An 18,433-nucleotide genomic window follows, 5' to 3' on the forward strand; every position below is an offset into this window, starting at 1 on the left:
CTGCCGACCTTAGGAAATAATAAGCGCGGGACCCACTCGTGCTGCCTAAATCTTCAATACCACCTACCGCCTGCTTAAAGTCTTCTACGTTGAACTGTCCATCCGCTCATCGCCACCTCCCACTGCAACTCCCTTCACGCACCAACAACAGTCATGGCTGCAGCGACAGACAGAGCGCGCTTCTTCCTCGAGCAATACGTCCCCGAGCTACGCGAGTACGAAGCGAAAGGAATATTCGACCGCGATCAAATCACAGCAATCACCAAAAAGCGATCTGATTTTGAACATACTCTGAATGCTCGAGGCAGCACACCCGCGGACTATGCCCGATATGCTCAACACGAGATCAACCTATCGGCCCTTTTAAAGAAACGGTGTAAACGCCTCGGAATACAGAAGACAGCAACCACAGCTTTCAACGGACAACGCACCGTCTTCTTCATTTTAGACAGAGGCGTCAAGAAGTTTCCTGGAGATCTGGCGCTATGGATGCAGTATGTCGATTTCTGCAAAAAAGAAAAAGCCAACAAGAAGTTGGCCAAAGTCTTCACTCGAATGTTGAGGCTACATACACGGAACTGGAAGCTCTGGGTACAGGCTGCGAAGCATTACGCAGAGGTACAGGGGGACATGGGCACTGCGAGGTCTTACTTTCAGAGAGGCTTGAGATTCTGCAAGGAGGAGAAGAAGATTTGGATCGAGTACATCAAGTTGGAGCTAGGTTATCTGGCCAAGCTGGCAGCGAGGAGAAAGATTCTGGGGCTGGACGACGGGGATAGGCAGATCACTGGCGCCGATGAGGATGCCGGATTAGGCGGAGATGGCGATGAGGTCAAATTGCCCACTGTGTCGGCAGCAGATATGGATGATGACGCTGGCAAGGGCGTAGAGGAAGTGAACGAGGATCTGTTGAGGAGATTGAAGGATGCGCCTGCCTTCAACGGTGGGATTCCGATTGCCATCTTTGACTCGGCGATGAAGCAGTTCGACACGAAAGCGCCAGAGCTGGCAGAAGAATGCTTCGATCTGGTTGCCACTTATGAGCAAGCCCCGTCTATCAGAGCGGTACGCGAGCACATTCTAGAATGGCTGCGCACGAGTGCATCGACTTCCACGCAGTGTCTCATCTGCGCAGCAAAGAACGAATTACTGGGTCTCGACTCCCGTAACGCTCAGTTCCCAGCGGCTCTCGGCAGAGCTTTGGCGCTGATCAAAGCTGGCAAAGGAACACTGGTGGACAGTGGTCGACCGAATCTCGCGGAGAAGACAGTCCTACTTCTGTTACCATACTTGCAGCATACAGGCCAAATGGATCGCGGAGTGGCGAAGGTGTTGGAATCCACTATCAAACGGAATCTAAAACTCTCTGCAGATGCGCCGGACAATGGAAGACAGCATCCTACTGCAGTCATTGTAGCCAAATTGCAATATGAAGGGGCTCTTCAGGATATGCAAACACTCGAGCGCCTTTGTTCGGAGATTCGAGACGACTATGTGGGCGCACCGAGATTGGAATGAGAACGAAGGGACGAGGCTGCTACCTTTGCTGTGAGATGTTGAAGATACCCAAAGAATGAATTCGATATTACTAAACAGTTTCTGTTTCACTCGCGTCCAGCCAAGCGTACTGGAGACAGCTCAGTCTTTGTCTGGGGACAGCCCTGGCAATCATCGCACTTCTGCTTGCTCTAGAACAAGTACCGATCGCAGCTCATGATCTTGTTACCACGTTGTCGGAGTACAAACTTCTTGTTACCATTACAGGTCAACTTCTTATCACGTCTGTGTGAACCCTTCTATAAGTCTCAACTTTGCATAGTGGCACCGCCTGACCAGACCATCATACAGCTAATGCATTAACACACATTCACCACAACGCAGAAGTCATGTCGACGACAGGCCACGCGGGTGCGTCACCCCCTTCCAGGGGATGTCCAGTCCAAACGCCCATGAATCACATACAAGCACGACCTACACCGCGTAGCTCCAACCTTTCTGAGCCAAGCAATGCGTCTCGAAAGCGGCAAACGCCAGGAAACACCAAGATGCCTGAATTTTGTGACCTGACTGGCGATACACGCACTTGGGAGCTCATCAGCGAGGATCACAGTCGCGAGCTGATAGGACTGCCGCCAAGAGGCAAATCCTATATTGATCTGATTGAGGTTGACAAGGTCGACCCAGATTCTGTGCTTCACGACTCGAGCGTTGAGGTATCCGCTTCTACTACGGAGCGAGCCCACGAGGCGCCTCCGCTCCGTCGATCACCCCATCCACCAGCCCTCCCCAGCACATGCGTCCAGACTCCAGAAACAGACAATCGATCCGGTCTGTTTAAAGATATTGACTGGACACCATCTTTGACCAGGCCCAAAGCACACCCGCCTCAGGATGGTCTGTACTCGCCCCGACGCAGGTCAAACAGTCGGCGCCGTCCAGATTTGGAGCCGCAAGAGAGGTTAGCGAAGCGGCCCAGAAAGTCGGCGTCAGCAGGCTGGCCAGACTCAGATCGCGAGCTGCATGTCTTCGACTCAATGGCACTGCTGCAGTGGAATCGAACAACGCATGTGGGACTTCAGACAACCCCCTCCCTCCACGAGGACAAAGACATGTCGAGTCCGCGAGAGTCTGAAAATATCGCCAATCGACATCCCCCTAACCAATTGCATCGACTCTCGTTCTCATCTAGATACAACTCCCGCGAAGAGCTTCCAACTCCAATCAGTCTCGACCATGGCCCGCCACACCTCCCAAATCTTGGCATCAATGATACGACTGCAAGCCCCTTGAACCGCGAGTCGGGAATATCTGGATATCCTGGCCCCACGTCGCTCGAAAGAAGGCACATAACACGTGCTGCACTTCACTCTTCGAGAGCACATCCTTCGTCCACTCACCATAATCGCCCCAGGAATGGGCGCCGCCAAACTCGCATCATGAAATCTACACCAAGACCAAAACCGCACATGTCAAATTCAAGGACTCCTCCGCCAGGGGCTGATGTCAAACCGTCAGAGCTTGAGAGCGTGGATGACCCTGTCGAATCTATCGAATAATGAATCGACAGGCCGTCAGATCTGTGATGTTGTTTACAATGAAACCCTAGACCCTCTCTCGATGCCAAGCGCATGGGACAAAGTGTTACTGCAGTGTGGTTTAGCACGTCAAGGGGGCACGTCAAGGGGTTTGCAGCGGGTCTGGAGGGGGCGGCAATACAAGACGTCTGGGGAATATCCATTCCAGCTTGCTCAACACCTGTGAGAGAGTTCTTCCTCCAAGCTCATAGCGTTTCTACTTAGTTTCCGTCGAATCATTTTCGAATCGAGAGAAAATCTAGCACTTGTTTTGGAATTCCAATCATCCCATCTTCAAATTCGATCTAGCTTTAGCTCTGCATCAAATAATCCACCTCTTCCAACCACTTCAACTCAATCGCCGAAACCTTCCTAGCCCACGGCTTCGTAGTGAACGTGAAATCATTAAACATGATAGCCTCTCGCTTGGCTCCATAGAGCGTCGAAGACGGATGAATCGCCACCGTCTGGTTATTATTGACAAACGTCTTGTAAGTTTTATCCGGGCAGAGGCGTGCCACATTGGAGCTGAAACCTCGCAGAAAGCACTTGAGAATCGCGTCCTGGCATTCTTCGGAAATTGTCTCCCGGACCGTCGGCGACTGCTGCTGCTGCTGCTGCTTTTTGCCCTCTAGGAGATCTTTGGTTTGGATTTGGAGTTGTTTGCGAACGTCCATGACCTATATAGATGTGTACACATCATACAGGGTGAAGGGTCAGTAAATGGTATTTATTGTTATCAGTGTATAGTGAATTCAGTTCCAAAAGAAAACAAAAAGGGTCGAGCAGCATGTTCTGTTCCCAAAGATTTCTCGTCTCCACCGGTCCTTGCCCGAAAGCGAGCCAAGATGGAGATGGAGAAAAACCATGGGAAATCAGAACATGCCTGCAGTCGTATGGCATGCATCCCGGATAGTAGGGCTCACTTACATTTTGCATGCTGCGATGAGAGATCATACGATCGGTAGACCATCGCTTTCGATCCGTATGCTCCTCGACGTACCCGCGTACAGCATTCAACAGCGTGATGTGATCTCCCTTCCGGGAGAAAAGCTGCGAACGGGCTTCCTGAGCTTTCTCTCGGGCTTCTTCCGTATCAGCCGGGAGCCATATACTCTCCACATCAAGTGCCGCGACGATATCGATGACTTCGAGAAGGCAGTCTCTGTCCGGGCGGGTGGATTCGAAGATCACACGTCCGAGTGGAGGTGGCAAGGGAAGACGAGCGACTTTGAGACCCACTTCTGTGATTTTGCCAGCGTCGTCGATGCAACCTAGCTGGTGGAGTTGGATCAGTGAGCTACCCATGGCCTGCTGAGAGGGTGGAGTGAGGAAAGGGAATCCGAAGACGTCGTCAATTCCTCGAGCTTTCATCTTGAGTGCCGCGCCTGTCAGATCGCAGTGCAATATTTCAGGCCTCGTGTTCTGCTCGAGAGACTTGTAGTCTGCTTCGGTGAATAATCGGAAGCACTGGCCGGGGCCTTCTCTGCCAGCACGGCCTTTGCGTTGGTCTGCAGAGGATCGTGATATGGGCTTGATGAGAAGAGACTCAATTCCCAGACGTGGTCGAAATTGCTTGATCTTGGCTTTACCCGTATCAACCACGAATCGTACTCCAGGGACCGTTACAGAAGTCTCGGCAATGTTGGTGGATAATATGACTTTTCTCGTGTTTGGGGGTGCTCTCTCAAAGATACGCTGCTGGGCTTGCTGGGGCAGTGCAGCATAGAGTGGTAACACCACCAGTTTCGGGAAGTCGGCGGTGAGGTTTGATGCGAATTCTTCGATCAGTCTCTGCAGGCCGGTAATAGCTTCTTGACCTGTAAGGAATACCAGGATGTCGCCAGGCATAGGCTCTTTGCAATGTATCTGGAAGATTCGTTGTAGCGCTGCATCTATAACGTCTTCTGCAGGACTGGATGTATATTGCAGTTTTACCGGGTACTGTCGGCCTTCCACATGGCAGAGAGCTACTCGGTCTGATTGAGCGACTTCGCGATCTTGAATTCCGTCTCGGGCAAAGAACTCTCTCAAACTCTCAACATCAGCGGTAGCACTCATGACGACCACCTTGAGCACCTTGCCCTTGCGTCTTCTCTCCCGCACTAATCCCTTCAAAAACCCGAGAATGAGGTCCACGTCCACAGACCTTTCGTGCACCTCATCCACCACCACGCAGCTATACTGTTTCAACTTGGGATCTCTTAGCATTTCCTGCAGAAGCATACCTTCCGTGAGATACTTGATCCTGGTGCTCTCGCTCGTGTTATCATCAAATCGCACACTGTACCCAACTTTACTGAGCCGACTCGATGAGCCAAGAGGTGAGCCCATCTCCTCTGCGACACGTCGAGCTAAACTGATGGCTGCCACTCTCCGTGGCTGCGTCACGGCGATTTTCCCCGAGCACCACGACGCTTCCTGGAGGAACTGGGGGACTTGAGTCGATTTTCCGCTTCCCGTCTCTCCTGTCAAGATGAGCACATCCTGGGTACCAGAAAGGCATGCGCGGATTTCCTTTGCGCGAGGCCATATGGGAAGCTGTAGTCTGCCTTGGTGGAGCTTCTGCTTTTTGGCTAGATATGGTTGATGCACTTCATCCCAATCGCGCTTCCGCTTTTGAGGATCTGGTCGCGCTTCTATAGAGCCGTCAAGGTTCTTGAAGCGACTCATTTTTCTCATGAAGATGAAGTGAATGTTGTACGAACTTCGGAGCAGAGAGAGAGAGGAGAGAGTGAAAAGGCTTGCTCGGACAGATCCGCCCGCCGCTTCGGCTCGCATCAGATCCGCATCTGCAATTGGTCGCTTCCTCACGGCAGCTACTTCATGTCAGCGGCACGGTGCTGTCTCGCATGAACTGCTCATCATGTGAACACAACTGAGCAGAGAAGACAAGATTCTTCAGAAGTTGTTTATTAACTCATATGAGCGTGCCCCGTATGCTGCAATACCAACTCACGTCCTCACGTCACAACATATTCTACCATCGACGTCTCTCGGCAGTGTCATCCCTTTTGCGCCAACTGCATCAACAATTCGGTACTCATCATTATAGTGAGCTCTCTCTCCATAGAGCTTGGCTAAAGTGATGATACAGCAATTGAAGTATAAAAGTCTTTCCAAAAACACCCCCCCTTCGTTGACAGTCATCTGCGAAATTGACTGCGTGCCTGCCCTGCTTTGCCTGTAACAAAGTTGAACGCCCAACCTCATGTAATCCGACCCAGCACGCGTCGCCCGTGCTTTCCCTTACTCTGTACAAGTGAACGCACATGTCCCAGAAAACGAACGCCTGCACGATCAATTCCTATTGTCTCGCCTCGAGTTGCCAAAACTGGTTTCCGTCACCTTGCGCTCCTTCTTCTCCTTGATTGCGAACTCTGTGAAGAGAGGCAAATGGTCGCTCGGAAAGTAGTGGTTCGGGAACCCAGGTACTCGCTTCATGTATTCTCTGTCCACTTCACCCAGCACACCCGTCACCTGCATTGTTTGTGTGGAGTAGAAGACCCAATCAATCACTTGTCGGAAGTCGGGCGTATAGTTGGTGAACTTCATCTCTCCAATGTGGCTGTAAGCGGACTTGAGACTGAAGGGATGGCTCATACCGTTCCGCGTAAAGTCGCCATAGTTGTACTTGCCCAGCTCCTCGTGAGAGTTGGAGAGTGAACCTTGTGTGATCAAATCATATACTCCTGAATGGGAGGTTGAGTTGAAGTCACCGCATACGATGAGAGGAATATTGGTGGGTCCATCGTATTTGACAGAAGGCCCTGGCTTGTTGGGAACAGTGACTGTACCGTCTGGCTTGTCCTCGCTGGTGAATTCGAACATCTTCTTCTCCGACTCTTTGAGAGCTGGCCACTTGGCGTACTTCTCCGACAGCTTCTGAACTTGCTCCATGAGGATTGCAACCTGCACAATCTTGATATCCTGGAACCAAGGCTCCCAGGTCAGGTGCGTGTTGGCGATGATCAAGCGGGACCCCGTCAAGCGGTTCTCTAAGAAGAGTACAACAGCAACATGATCCTTGGGCATCACTCGGTTGTAGACATCGTGCTCTCCTTTCATGTCCTGCCGTTTTATCGCTTCCGAATTGAACGAAATGAACTGCTTGTCCAGCATGATGTACTTGGAATTCTTCCAGAACACAGCACAGCCATCAACGCTGTTGCGCTCTTTCTCGCCCATGGTCGCCGCCCGGCCTTTGGGATTGAAGATTCCTCGGTAATCATGAGATCCAAGATTTGGCCGGAAGAACTCGTTGAAGTTCTCGAGATCCATTTCTTGTAAGCACATAATGTCGGCATTCCTGCCCTTCATCTCATCCAGGATCATGCCGCGGCGCCGTGGCCAACTAAGCACTTCCGAAGGCGTGTAGCCATACATTGCTTGTGACGCTGCTCGATCACATAGAGTGTTCCAGGACAGAACCGTGAATGTATCTGTAAACTCTGTGCCATCCTCGACAGTCGGCATCCATGCTCGGTCCAATGGTGGTTCGGGTACTATACATTTATTAGCTGTTTATCGAGACCATAAGCTTAGAGCCCAACACTTACCAGGAGCCTGCTCACGGAGGTGACGGATCAGCTCCTGAGTCCCGTGTTCCATGAGTCGGTCCTTGTATTCCTGCCGCAGGGGGTTCCCCTCGATACCGAGCATCTCCAGCTGGAACAGGGTGCCTAGTTCGTAAGGAAGATCCTCCAAGTTGTTGTCATACAACGACAACTTCTTCAAGTTTGTAAGCATGCCAATCTCTGGTGGCAAGAAAGACAAATTGTTGAAGCTGAGGTCTAAGTGGGTGAGAAACCGCATTGTACCAATCTGAGGCGGTATTGAGCTCAGCCTGTTCCATGACAAGTACAGGTTTTTCAGCTTGGTGTACCGCGTGATCACTATGGGTGCCAAAACTTTGAGCCCTTGCCCAGACATGTCTATCGTGTTGAAATTTCCCATCTCATCGGACTCGTCTATGATGCGTCTTCGGTCCCCATCTTCAGCATCGGTTTTGGCGGCATTCTTCGACAGATTACCCGATAGTCTACTAACACTAGGAGCAGTCCGAGCGTAGTAATGTGCCTTCTGATCCGCCATTCTAAGTGTCTGATATTCTCGCAACTGCTCGGCCCAATGTTCGGTCTGAGGCTTGCCAAGCGAGTTGTCCGTTGTGCCGTTCTGAAGGTGCGCAGGTGTGAAATGCGGAGTCGCATTGGAGAGCGTGCTCGTCGATATGTTGTGCTGATGATTCCCAAAGTGGTTGGTGTGCCCGCCCATGCCATTGTCGTGATGCTGATTATTCATGTGGTGTTGGTTTCCGCCGTGCATCGAGCTCTGAAACACCTTACCCAAAGCCGTCTGCTGCGGCTGGAACGTTTGGTGCGCAGCGCCATTGAGCAGGTTGTGATTCTGCCTGTGGCTGGTATGATTGTACATGCTGCTGGAGTAGGGATTGTGCGCGGGAGAATTGGTGCCAGGAGAGCGGTTTGGCGAGGGCGTGTCGGCGTTGGGGTGGTAGAGTCCACGGCCGTTATTGTTGACAGGTGAGCCGTTGCGGTGGCCGCCCAGAGGGTGTCCACGCGAGTGAGAGGTGTGATTCTGGTAGAGATAATGCTGTTGCCCGGGATTGAACCGGTTTAAACCATCGGCCATCACCAGAGGGCGATGGTCGGAGGGAAGCGACTGGAGCTTCTCGCGCGCGGTGCGTTGTGTGTGCCCTGATAAAGCGCGACTGGAGAATGTGTTGGGTGGTGCTTAGGGTGGAGCAGGATCTGGCCGGCGCACTTTTCGTTTCCTGTACATGAGCGCCCGCGCCGCCCTGCATGAACGAAAGAATACCGCCGCCGCCGCCGCCGCTGCTCTGAAAGGAGGGAGAGATACGTCGGGTTGCGCCTGTGCCTGCGTGGGTGGTGGCTGGAGAGTGGGAGGTCGTGTCGAGTGCGGTGAAGCTGCGATATGTCGGTGGCGCTAAGACTCGAGTACCTATGTGCTCGGAGAGTCTCTAAAGTGATACAATGGTGGTGTCTCTGCTCTGACAGTGGATTGATGGCGGTTGATGTGCGGAATGGCCTTTCGTGTCGTGTAGCATGAGGTAGGTAGGTTGAACTGCATGTAGGTCGGCTCCTCCGAGCTTCAGAAGTTCACACGTGACTCCAGATCGAACTAGATCACTAGGTTCCCAAAGTTCAAACTCTGTCACTAGATGGGTTTGAGGCGTAATTATGCCAGAAAACATCTTGGCACCCTATGTGTATATTGTTTCGGCCGGCTTCGCCGCTTCGGGCAGAGGACAGCCCCACCGATAATCGTGTCTGTACTAGAATGTGCATAATAGGTATATGGTGGTCAAGATAGTGCACACAGAAAATCGGTCATCACGACACCATGGATCAACACTTCTAGACCTTTGGCTCACCGCAAACCATTGGCTGCGAGCTACATGTATACTCAAATGACATGATCCCACTGCGACATTGCATACCCTTCTCGGACGAGGCATTCCACACTCACCAAATCTGACGCTCCTACTACCCGCTTTGCCCATATTGGTGCTCCGTGCATCGCAACAGTATGTGCGCGGACAGCCGCGGTGATTCAGTGGCAGCGACCTCAGGTCAACCTAGACGCGCCCCTGTCTTCTACTGTACATGTACCTGTGAAATCCAGACCTGCTCCACCTACGCTCTGCCATTCTCGCATCCCTACTCCTAGCTGCTATGCCTGCACCGGCTCCCTACTCTGTCTATAGGCTATATCCTTATCTTGTTGTGCGAGAAATACTGTCGTGGCCATTGCATGACTACCTCACGAATGGCGCAATCTACTGGTCTTTTCGATGGCACGTCAGCTTCGCCTGATGTTTTTATTATTCTTATTACACAAGCCTCCACCAGTCGCCAACGACAGCGCTTTCGCGCTTCGCGCTTCGGAGTGTAAGACAGTTAGCGGCGGGTCGGCCTCTTGGAGGCTTATGATTTGGTTACGACCCTTGAACCTGCCAGGATATTCGGGATGGTACTATACTGCAATCTGCAAAGACGCTGGAGGCGGTAGCCGCACCCACTCGCTTCTCAAGTTGACCGTTCGTCTCAGCCTTCCAAGTTCCGCGAGCAGCTGTACGAAGCACAATAATCCATCATGCGAATTCACCAGTACCTGGTATTCAGGTCAACGAAACATGAGTAGCAAAGGATACAATATGAACTACCGCCGCCCCCATTCCCCAGTCCTACATGCTGTCGATTCCGTCTATAACTTGCCCAACTTCGCCTCTTGCGAACTGAAGCCCACCAAATCTTTTTCCAAAGCCTGCTCATCTGTGATCTGGCTCGCTGTATTTTGTCCCTCATTCATCAGGCATCTAATCTTAGCGCTGGCTAGGTACTGCATGGTGAGCCTGCATCAAGTTGCAGCAGCGCCCGTCGCTCTAGCGCGCTCTACGTGGGATGCGCCGACAAGACCTGGAGTTACACCGGTAATACGGTAGTCATGAGAGATGGGGCTATCCGTGCCCTTGGAAATTTGGAAACCTCAATCTCATGTGGTCAACATGTCTTCTGTGAACGACCACCTGCCCACGTAGGCACACAAAACCGGAATCACACAGCATCAGGTAGTTCTACAAGTCTTGTGCGAAGGATTGCTTCCGCATCTTGTCTCAGCCCTGTATCGGCGGCCCGGCGAAGGTGCCGACAGGAGCTGCAGATCCACCATCCGTCGCCATTCTTGAACATGGAGATACTGGACATACACCTGGCACGATCGCAAATAAGCGGTGCGAGCACACCCTCAGGCATAAGCGCAGTGACCAGCTATAGCACAGAAGCCCTGCAACGCACTGCTTCGGAACAAATCTCACAAAGCGTACTCGAAAACCCCTTCGAGCTCCGATATGGACGGCGTTATCTGCGCAGCGATATGTCTTATCCTTTTCCTTGCGACCTGGCAGAACTCCAGAGACAGAGTTTGCGAACATTGCTTGGAATTCAAGTGTTTGGAGGACCATTTTGCAATCCCAAGTTCAAGGAAAAGCCCCCCAAAAAAGTTCTTGAGTTTGGATGTGGCACAGCATTCTGGAGTGCCATGTGCCACGACCACTTCGTTGCTCGTGGACATAAACATATCCACTTTGTCGGCACAGATATCGCGCCGCTCGCACCAAACCTGCAACGGCAGGGCATGAATTGGACATTCTTCCAGCTCGACATGCGACGAATACCAATGCCTTTCAAAGACAAAGAATTCGACCTTATCGTCTTCAAGGACCTCAGCTTGGTGATGCCCTTGGAAGCGAGGTCAGAGGAGATTCTAGGCGAAGCGATTCGTATCCTCAAGCCAGGTGGGTGCATCGAAGTTTTGGAGACGGACCATGTCATACGATTTCTCGCCAGCCGCCCACCTTCTCGGTCCAGCAAGCCTGATGAGCAAGAAAACGCGGTTCGCACGGCAACATTCCCCATTCCCATAGGCCACCCTTTCGCTCCAGCGCAGAACAAATACCTCCAAAAAGCGAACAAGTGGATTGAAGAATCCTTGCACAGACGTCGACTGAATCCATCACCTACATCTCGCATAGCAGAGATGCTTACGCAAGGGCCCGATCTCAAGAATGTAGGCTACCGCCGAATCGCTGTACCTCTCGGAGAACTCCAATGGGAAAGGGACGCTCGACATACGAATCCAAATAGTGGTGAGCATGAATCGACCTCGTCTATTGGCTCGTGCAACACCACTCCAATAGCCGGTAGCGGTCAGAACTTGACACCGGATCAATTAGCGCTTAGACAGACTGCGTTGATGACTGTCTTGGGCCAGATCGAGAGTATGGAGCCCATGTTGAAAGAAGCCAGCGGTAAGAACAGCGAAGAGTGGTCGCTGTGGTGGGCAGCCATGATGACAGACTTGCTAGATCCAGCTAATGGCGGTCTGGTCGGAGAGTGCCTGGAGATGGGTGCGTGGTGGGCCACCAAAGCTGGTAACCCTGATGAGCTTGATGAAGGTGCGGTTGATAAAAGCGACGGGTAGGCGGATTTTAGGGTCAAGATCCGCCGTATTGCTTTCCTTGCTTTAGAGCCCTATACCTTTTGAGGTAATATCTGTGTTTGGGCAGGAGAGGATTTAGCCAAGGGCTCTGCACAGTACCACGTGGTATGATTACGACTTACAGTGCCTCTATTTCTACAGCACACATCCTTAGATTAGCATTGGGGCAATCATATAGATGGAGACACACACCTTTCTTCACATACTCAGCTTGCGCTATGCCCTTTCTGATTTGCTCTTCGTCCTGAATTGAGGCCTTGGACATGAACGCTTTGTGAAGTCGCGGGCGGAAGTAGTCGAAGCCGAGAGGGTATTCGCGTCCTAGATACAACAACTCTAGACAGCACGTTAGCCCAGAGTCCATAAGAGAGATAGAAGTGTCTATAGGCAGGGGGGACATCGCATGGAGGCTGACCTTTATAGATCCGAATAACATCGTGTCGAAGAGCATTTGAAGCCATGGCTATAGAGGTATGGATGTTGCGCAGTTGGAAGAGTTCAGTATGTAGGTGTCAGAATACCTAGGGTGGTAGGGACATAGGTCCCCAGGTAAGTAATGTTCTCTACAGCGTTGTAAAGGTGTTTCAGAGGCAAGGACCACCACTCGATGATGATGACGAAGAAGGAGCGGCACAGCGCGGCCTCGGCTGTCTGGTGCGGTAATTCAGATCCTGCACGTGTATATCTCAGCACCACGGCGACACCCATGGCCCGGCAAAGCATTAATCCACAATGGCACAATCGCTGTGTACATGTACCGACTAAGGTACCTGACCTATTGCACTATGGTAGTGGTGGATTGACTGCGGCATCTTTCGCGCTCAGAACACTCTTTCTTGCCATTGCCATTCACAGACTGACAGCATCGGCGCGCAGTGTTGAGTGTAAGGTACCTAGTCGCCATGTGTACGCGACGCCTCACAGCACCGAGTCACATGCGGATGATAGCCAGTGCACCTTTGCAAGCTGGTACCGCAAGCTTGAATCATCATAGGCACCGCTCGACCGCATCGCCAGATTCTGCAACCGCGGAGCTCAGTCCCCGATGGCTGTCAGATGTCAAGAAGAGATTGGGACACTGCCTCATGTGGGGACTCAATTCAGAACAGACAAAAGAGGCCGGGGCCATACTCAAGCAGATCTCACGCGATTGGCGCGAGCTGCTAGCGGGCAGCGAAGGCTTCCTCACCAGTAAGCAGAGGCGCAGCACATTTCGGCAGCAAGTCGTCTGGGGTGAGCAAGATTCGATGGTATGTGCCTACAGGTCGACCCGACAACGGGAGAGTTGTGGATGAAGTAGAGACATTGGCTAAGGTATGTCCAAAGGGCCACGTGAACAACGTGGTATACAATCGATACGCTGAGACAGGGCGCGTGGACTGGTTCGCAAAGCTGGCCACGTATACTGATCCGTCGCATGCCAAAGAGTGGAGGAGCATATTCACGCCACAGGGCGATGGTCTCTTACTTCGAAAGATTACCACCGAGTTCAAATTTGTCAGTAGCTCCTCACGTTTTTGGAATCCGGCTCCTTGTGCTGTAATCATTCCCGCTGACAAGCACGCAGCCTATGAAATATCCGGACCATGTCTCAATATATCATAAACTCGGCACGGAGCCGATTGAAGGAACTGACACGTTCATCATGGATGTCATGATTGTATCGGAGGTGCACCAGCGGCCAGCTGCAAGATGCATCGAAGATTGTGTGCTGTATGACTACAAAGCGGCCAAGAAAGTGACATTGCGACCTTTCATGCTTGACGTACTACAGCATACGTGGAAGCTGCAGGAGGAGACGAAACGAATCAACATTCAGCGGGTATCTGGACTACTTGCCAGGGTGCAGAAACTCGAGAAGAGCTCGTGGGACAGAGAAGGAGCAGTTGAGAACATGGGCGTCGTTGGCAGCTGAAGCGTTTCTGTATCATTCGACACTTCGAGTGCGTACATTATGTTTACAGGCTTGTGCTAAGTCGTAAGTCGCAAATAATACATGTAGACTGATGTAGTTGCGGCTTTCCGACGACGAGATGCAGCGGCTACCAGCGCAGTGCAGGGCACCGAAATATGACAGGCCGCAGGGCATAGCCGTCGCACCCTGGACATCCGCGAGCCGATTGAGAGGGCGAGCACAAGCGCAAATTCTTGGCGAGGCGAAGCATCACGCAGTGTGACGCGGTCTGCAATTCGTAGTTCGTACTGTTCGATCAGGCTGCACAAAAGTTGACCGCCCTGCTATAGCCAGCATAGAAATGGAGGCATGCCATGTTTATCTTAGTGAGGTCTGTGCACTTTCTCTCCACATCCGTCTAGTGGAAATGCCGGGCAATCATTGGCTTTGACTCATGCGAAAGCCTGTCTCGTGATGAGAAAGAATAGAACTGCCTCCTCAAATCTTGAGTCTTGACACACGACAGCAAGAAAGTGCCTCGAAGTGGGGGTCACGAAACTGGTTGTGCGATGATGGAGAGGCAGCCGGTGCACGATTTCCCGTACCTAAGGTATGCACAGCAAATTCTGCCTGGAAGGCGAGCAGTGATGTGGCCCGCTGCTCCAAAGCCTGCACAGTGCAAAATGATCTGCGTCTTGGAGCGAGCTTAATTAGGTTCTGGCAAGTCGAGAATATCACGGGTGGGTTTGGGGAGTAGGTTAGTTAGTGTGAAAAGTGATGTGCTCTGTAGAAATTTCTGCCTGCCCGCTCTCGGCGATGCTTCGGTATGCCAGATCTGCCAGGTGAGGGAGGCGTAGGTGGTATGGTGTGTAGGGTCATATAGGTTGTGAGTATGGAAGGTACTGTAATGGTAAGTTGAGGTGATAGATTGTAGGAACTACCAGGAGGTAGAGGTCGGGAGAAGGACCAAACAACATTGATGCGGTAATGACGATGGTGGTTTGAAAGGTGGAAGTGGTCGGGAACTCCCGCTCCTACCGCTCGCTCGCCATCCATACAGCGCGCACTTGAGACTTCTCCTCGACGAAACGACATACATCTTTATACCACCAAATACACCACCTCTCTGGAACCCCCTCATCCCTCGTCTGGCCACCGTCCAATAGCGACGAGCCAGTAGAGGGCACATTTTGAGTTAGGTGCCTAGCAATTTCATGCCTCCAAAGACAAGCAAGACGAGAAACGCAAGCAACCGAGACACAACCCACGACAAGGGCCTGGCGCCGCCAGGAAAGCGACTTCCCCGACAGCGATCGAACGGGCAGCTGAACGGACAGGCAAATGGCAAGTCCACGTCCACAGCTCCGCCTCCCGCGCTTCCCACGACGGGCCTAAACCAGGGCTTCAAGTTCCCACGACGTACAGACACTCCGTCAGCAGCGCACTGTGTCTCTGCCCGTCCTGCCAAGGAACATGCGGTCGCTGCAGAGAACACGGAAAGAGATAGGACTCCTTCGGACGCATCGCTGGAGGAAGTGGGACCAAGCGGTGAGATGGTGGACAACATGCCCGAGGCAGTGACTCCGCTGCTTGAGGTAGCGCAGTCGGCAGCAGAGAGGACAATGAACACAGCTGCGCCGTACTCTGTCTCGACGATATTGTACTACTATCCTCTCCGCGATGCCATCTCTATCCTCATCCTCCTGCTCTCTCTCCCGCCTACACTGGTCCTGGTCATACAAGCCTTATTCGCCTCGCTCACGTTCGTCCCTCCAACCGCTGGTCTATCATTGTCGACCATGCCGAATGTCAAGGAGATGTTCAACTCTCCCAACTTTGGTTATCCGGCAATGGCGACCATCTTGTTCGTGGACTGCATCTTTGGTATGTTCTGGCTGGCGGTCTGGAAACCTTTGCAAGCCATCTTTCTGGATCTCTCTCAGGCGGTCATTGCAGTCTCTCTGAGCGGCGCAGCAGCAAGTACGGGTGGCCCGACGTACAGTATCGCGGCTTCAGGGTTCTTGGTCTTCGTCGTTCACTTGCTCCGATACAACGCGATACATCTTACTGCGCTTGACTATCTCCGTTCTGTGTACCACAGTAGAATGGGGTCTAGTCATGAAGCGGTTGATTCTTTTGCACAGCATTCTCATTCTTTAGCGCCACTGGATCGCGGGATGGTGTTCAACGCCATCCGCGCGATGCTTGGTATACACATAGTTTCGCAGGGTGTAACAACCTGCATTCGCCGTAATCTTGCCAACGCCAAAGCAAGCGAGAAGGACTCTCTCATACCTCTTATAACGAGAACCGACACCGAAGCAATCGCTGGTGCAGAACCTACGACACGTTCCAATGCCGGGGTAGCGGAAACACCACAGCCGTTGCATGCTGGTTCTGCCAGTGACGGCCGTCCTCCCGGTCAGCCTCCTGCACTCCGCGAAAGCAAAGTGCGCGAGTCCAGCAGCAGGAAGAAGCGGAAGCAGGCTAATCAGATACGGAGCCAGCAACCACTTTGGGCTGCCATTGCAAGTACAAAAGTCACATTCGTTAAAGAAATGGAGCAGCGAGATGCGGCAGATGATGCCCGCGAAGCCTCTATTATGACAAGCAACACAAGCAACACTATTATCAACGCCATCAATTCTACTAACGACCGGATCTGGATTTGCGAAGTCCGGGACACTGAAGTAACGTTCTCCGTGGATCTTACTGCAGATTCTGCTGCAGAGAATGTGGATGCCAAGAAGGAAACTCATACAGGACTCATAGGCATTGACAGGGCGAAACCATTCTACATCTGCATCAACGGTGCTGCTTGGGCTTCGACCAGGATCAACTCGAGCGAGGAACCGGAGGATGCCACTGGTCGCAGTTTTTCCGGGGAGATCTTCGGTCTCTTACCTCTCACCAGCTATCGTTGTGACGTGGTCAGTATTGCCAAGCAACGTACGCTCTGCTCTACAAGCTTGATCACACAGCCCGCGCCAACAGCTGAACAAGCTGCTGCCGTTCCGACACCTTCTCAGCACCAGGCTCTGCGTCCAGCTTCTCCGATCACCACGCTGAAACAGTCTATCCAATCTGCAGAAGCGAAGCTTAACGAGATCAGGAATAGATCGCGGAAGGCAAAGAAGGATCAGCGTGGAGCTCACGCCGATATCAAGAGAGAAATCCACGCGCTCAAGAACAAGCTCAGCTCATCTACAGATGGAGATGAAAAGCAGGAGAAGAGACTACAGCAGATCCGTCAGCACAAGCATCAGGCAGAGGAGGCTACCAAGGACGTTCAAGCAGAGATAGATACTCTGGGAGATATTCCGCGCCAGGATGTCAACGAGTCCGACGCGAAGCGACAACAATGGCAGTCCGCGGTCGACGCAATGAAGGCCGCTCGGCAAGACCTGGAAAATATCAAGGCTGAGCAGGAACGTGACGCGAATGCCATCAAGGCTGACATCAGCGCATCTGAGACCCGGAAGGAAAGACTCGCTGCTCGTATCGCGCAGCGTGCCGCCGACTTGGAAAAGCTCACCAAGCAGCAGCAAGCTGAGATGACTGCCAGACAGAAGCGTGAATTCGATCGCGCATTGCAGACTCAAACACGCGAGAACAGAGTAAACGAGTTGCGCTTCCACATTGCCCACATGGAAGAGCAGATCCTTACTGAGAACAACAAGGCGCTCGAGGCATACAACGAGTCAGCTGCCCTTTCCGGCACGCAGCTTCCGCTAGGACAACAAGGGGACTCTGCTCCTCCGACTCCGTCTGGCACCAACGGTCACTCGCCCTTCGGCCCTCATCTCACTACATCTCCGTTCTCTGGCAATGCCAATGCTTACGGTGCTCCGCGAGGCCGCAGCTCGTCCATGCTCAGTCAGTACTCGGGGTTTACGGACGACGAGGACTTTCACTATGCTCAGACCGGGGAAGATCGTACTCTGCATCCTCAACTGCAGAACTGGTCAATGCAAGGTCAATCGGTTCCAGGTGCCTCTCAGTACCGTAAAGCAAGTGAAGGCGACACTTCGGGCTCTTCTGGGTCGCAGTCTGGTTCCACTAGTGGTAGCACCTGTCAGAGTGGTAGTGCGGGACTGATTGATGGTGCGAGCGTCATGAACGGTGTGTTAGCAAATGGCTCGAATAGCCCTCGTCCTGAAGCGAAGTCTTTCATTCCTCGTGCCAGCCCAGGAGTTATTGGTCCTCCTGTCAAGAAGACGCCGCCGCAGAGTCCAACTGAACGTCATGCCAATCCTGGTCCGAGTGGTAGATAGTGTTGACAAGGCTGAATATAATGTGGTTTGTGTTGTTTTTTACATGATTGTCACGTACTACCTTTTTCACCTCCCACGTCACATGTACATCCACTGGTCCCACCCACTCACTCACTCACTCGATTCAAATTTCGAATCTGTTCATTTTGCAA

General features: G+C 52.3%; 8 protein-coding genes across 8 annotated transcripts; 5 read left to right on the top strand and 3 right to left on the bottom strand.

Annotated features, from left to right (window-relative positions):
- The first annotated feature begins 76 nt into the window (after positions 1-76).
- SEPMUDRAFT_151775 (U3_assoc_6-domain-containing protein) lies at positions 77-1,761 on the top strand. Its single transcript, XM_016907038.1, has one exon. It carries the CDS (start codon positions 154-156, stop codon positions 1,516-1,518), a length of 1,365 nt encoding a protein of 454 aa, XP_016756986.1. The 5' UTR covers positions 77-153; the 3' UTR covers positions 1,519-1,761.
- Positions 1,762-1,886: 125 nt separating this feature from the next.
- On the top strand, positions 1,887-3,056 carry SEPMUDRAFT_120761 (uncharacterized protein; the record flags this gene model as incomplete). Its single annotated transcript, XM_016901634.1, has 1 exon — positions 1,887-3,056. The coding sequence occupies one exon, from the start codon at positions 1,887-1,889 to the stop codon at positions 3,054-3,056; it is 1,170 nt and encodes a 389-aa protein (XP_016756987.1).
- Positions 3,057-3,265: 209 nt separating this feature from the next.
- Positions 3,266-5,750, bottom strand: SEPMUDRAFT_73098 (P-loop containing nucleoside triphosphate hydrolase protein; the record flags this gene model as incomplete). The annotated part of the gene is made up of 2 exons (XM_016910011.1): positions 3,266-3,754; positions 4,005-5,750. The coding sequence occupies 2 exons, from the start codon at positions 5,745-5,747 to the stop codon at positions 3,386-3,388; spliced, it is 2,112 nt and encodes a 703-aa protein (XP_016756988.1). The 3' UTR covers positions 3,266-3,385.
- A 256-nt stretch (positions 5,751-6,006) lies between these two features.
- On the bottom strand, positions 6,007-9,136 carry SEPMUDRAFT_151776 (glucose-repressible alcohol dehydrogenase transcriptional effector). Its single transcript, XM_016907039.1, has 2 exons — positions 7,634-9,136; positions 6,007-7,579 (listed from the first exon to the last, which is right to left on the bottom strand). The coding sequence occupies exons 1-2, from the start codon at positions 8,721-8,723 to the stop codon at positions 6,375-6,377; spliced, it is 2,295 nt and encodes a 764-aa protein (XP_016756989.1). The 5' UTR covers positions 8,724-9,136; the 3' UTR covers positions 6,007-6,374.
- Positions 9,137-10,155: 1,019 nt separating this feature from the next.
- Positions 10,156-12,632, top strand: SEPMUDRAFT_128455 (uncharacterized protein). Its single transcript, XM_016902214.1, has 4 exons — positions 10,156-12,166; positions 12,236-12,248; positions 12,320-12,449; positions 12,529-12,632. The coding sequence occupies exon 1, from the start codon at positions 10,560-10,562 to the stop codon at positions 12,093-12,095; it is 1,536 nt and encodes a 511-aa protein (XP_016756990.1). The 5' UTR covers positions 10,156-10,559; the 3' UTR covers positions 12,096-12,166; positions 12,236-12,248; positions 12,320-12,449; positions 12,529-12,632.
- On the bottom strand, positions 12,301-12,574 carry SEPMUDRAFT_14638 (uncharacterized protein; the record flags this gene model as incomplete). Its single annotated transcript, XM_016903615.1, has 2 exons — positions 12,301-12,449; positions 12,529-12,574. Coding segments are annotated over 2 exons (195 nt in total), but the record flags the coding sequence as incomplete, so codon positions are not given.
- A 274-nt stretch (positions 12,633-12,906) lies between the features above and the next one.
- Positions 12,907-14,371, top strand: SEPMUDRAFT_151777 (uncharacterized protein). The gene is made up of 3 exons (XM_016907040.1): positions 12,907-13,363; positions 13,440-13,610; positions 13,681-14,371. The coding sequence occupies exons 1-3, from the start codon at positions 13,016-13,018 to the stop codon at positions 14,026-14,028; spliced, it is 867 nt and encodes a 288-aa protein (XP_016756992.1). The 5' UTR covers positions 12,907-13,015; the 3' UTR covers positions 14,029-14,371.
- Positions 14,372-15,140: 769 nt separating this feature from the next.
- On the top strand, positions 15,141-18,334 carry SEPMUDRAFT_151778 (uncharacterized protein). Its single transcript, XM_016907041.1, has one exon. The coding sequence runs from the start codon at positions 15,222-15,224 to the stop codon at positions 18,279-18,281; it is 3,060 nt and encodes a 1,019-aa protein (XP_016756993.1). The 5' UTR covers positions 15,141-15,221; the 3' UTR covers positions 18,282-18,334.
- The last annotated feature ends 99 nt before the right edge of the window (positions 18,335-18,433 follow it).

Source organism: Sphaerulina musiva, assembly GCF_000320565.1.
Source record: "Sphaerulina musiva SO2202 unplaced genomic scaffold SEPMUscaffold_11, whole genome shotgun sequence".
NCBI classification, from domain to species: domain Eukaryota; kingdom Fungi; phylum Ascomycota; class Dothideomycetes; order Mycosphaerellales; family Mycosphaerellaceae; genus Sphaerulina; species Sphaerulina musiva.

Bases quoted from the DNA above. Each gene is read 5' to 3' on its own strand.
- SEPMUDRAFT_151778 (XM_016907041.1), top strand. From the start codon at position 15,222: ATGCCTCCAAAGACAAGCAAGACGAGAAACGCAAGCAACCGAGACACA.
- SEPMUDRAFT_151776 (XM_016907039.1), bottom strand. From the start codon at position 8,723: ATGGCCGATGGTTTAAACCGGTTCAATCCCGGGCAACAGCATTATCTC. The intron at 7,580-7,633 runs GTAAGTGTTGGG...ATAAATGTATAG, and splicing joins CCTCCGTGAGCAGGCTCCTG to TACCCGAACCACCATTGGAC.
- SEPMUDRAFT_128455 (XM_016902214.1), top strand. From the start codon at position 10,560: ATGAGAGATGGGGCTATCCGTGCCCTTGGAAATTTGGAAACCTCAATC.
- SEPMUDRAFT_151775 (XM_016907038.1), top strand. From the start codon at position 154: ATGGCTGCAGCGACAGACAGAGCGCGCTTCTTCCTCGAGCAATACGTC.
- SEPMUDRAFT_151777 (XM_016907040.1), top strand. From the start codon at position 13,016: ATGTGTACGCGACGCCTCACAGCACCGAGTCACATGCGGATGATAGCC. The intron at 13,364-13,439 runs GTATGTGCCTAC...GTATGTCCAAAG, and splicing joins GGGGTGAGCAAGATTCGATG to GGCCACGTGAACAACGTGGT. The intron at 13,611-13,680 runs GTCAGTAGCTCC...ACAAGCACGCAG, and splicing joins TTACCACCGAGTTCAAATTT to CCTATGAAATATCCGGACCA.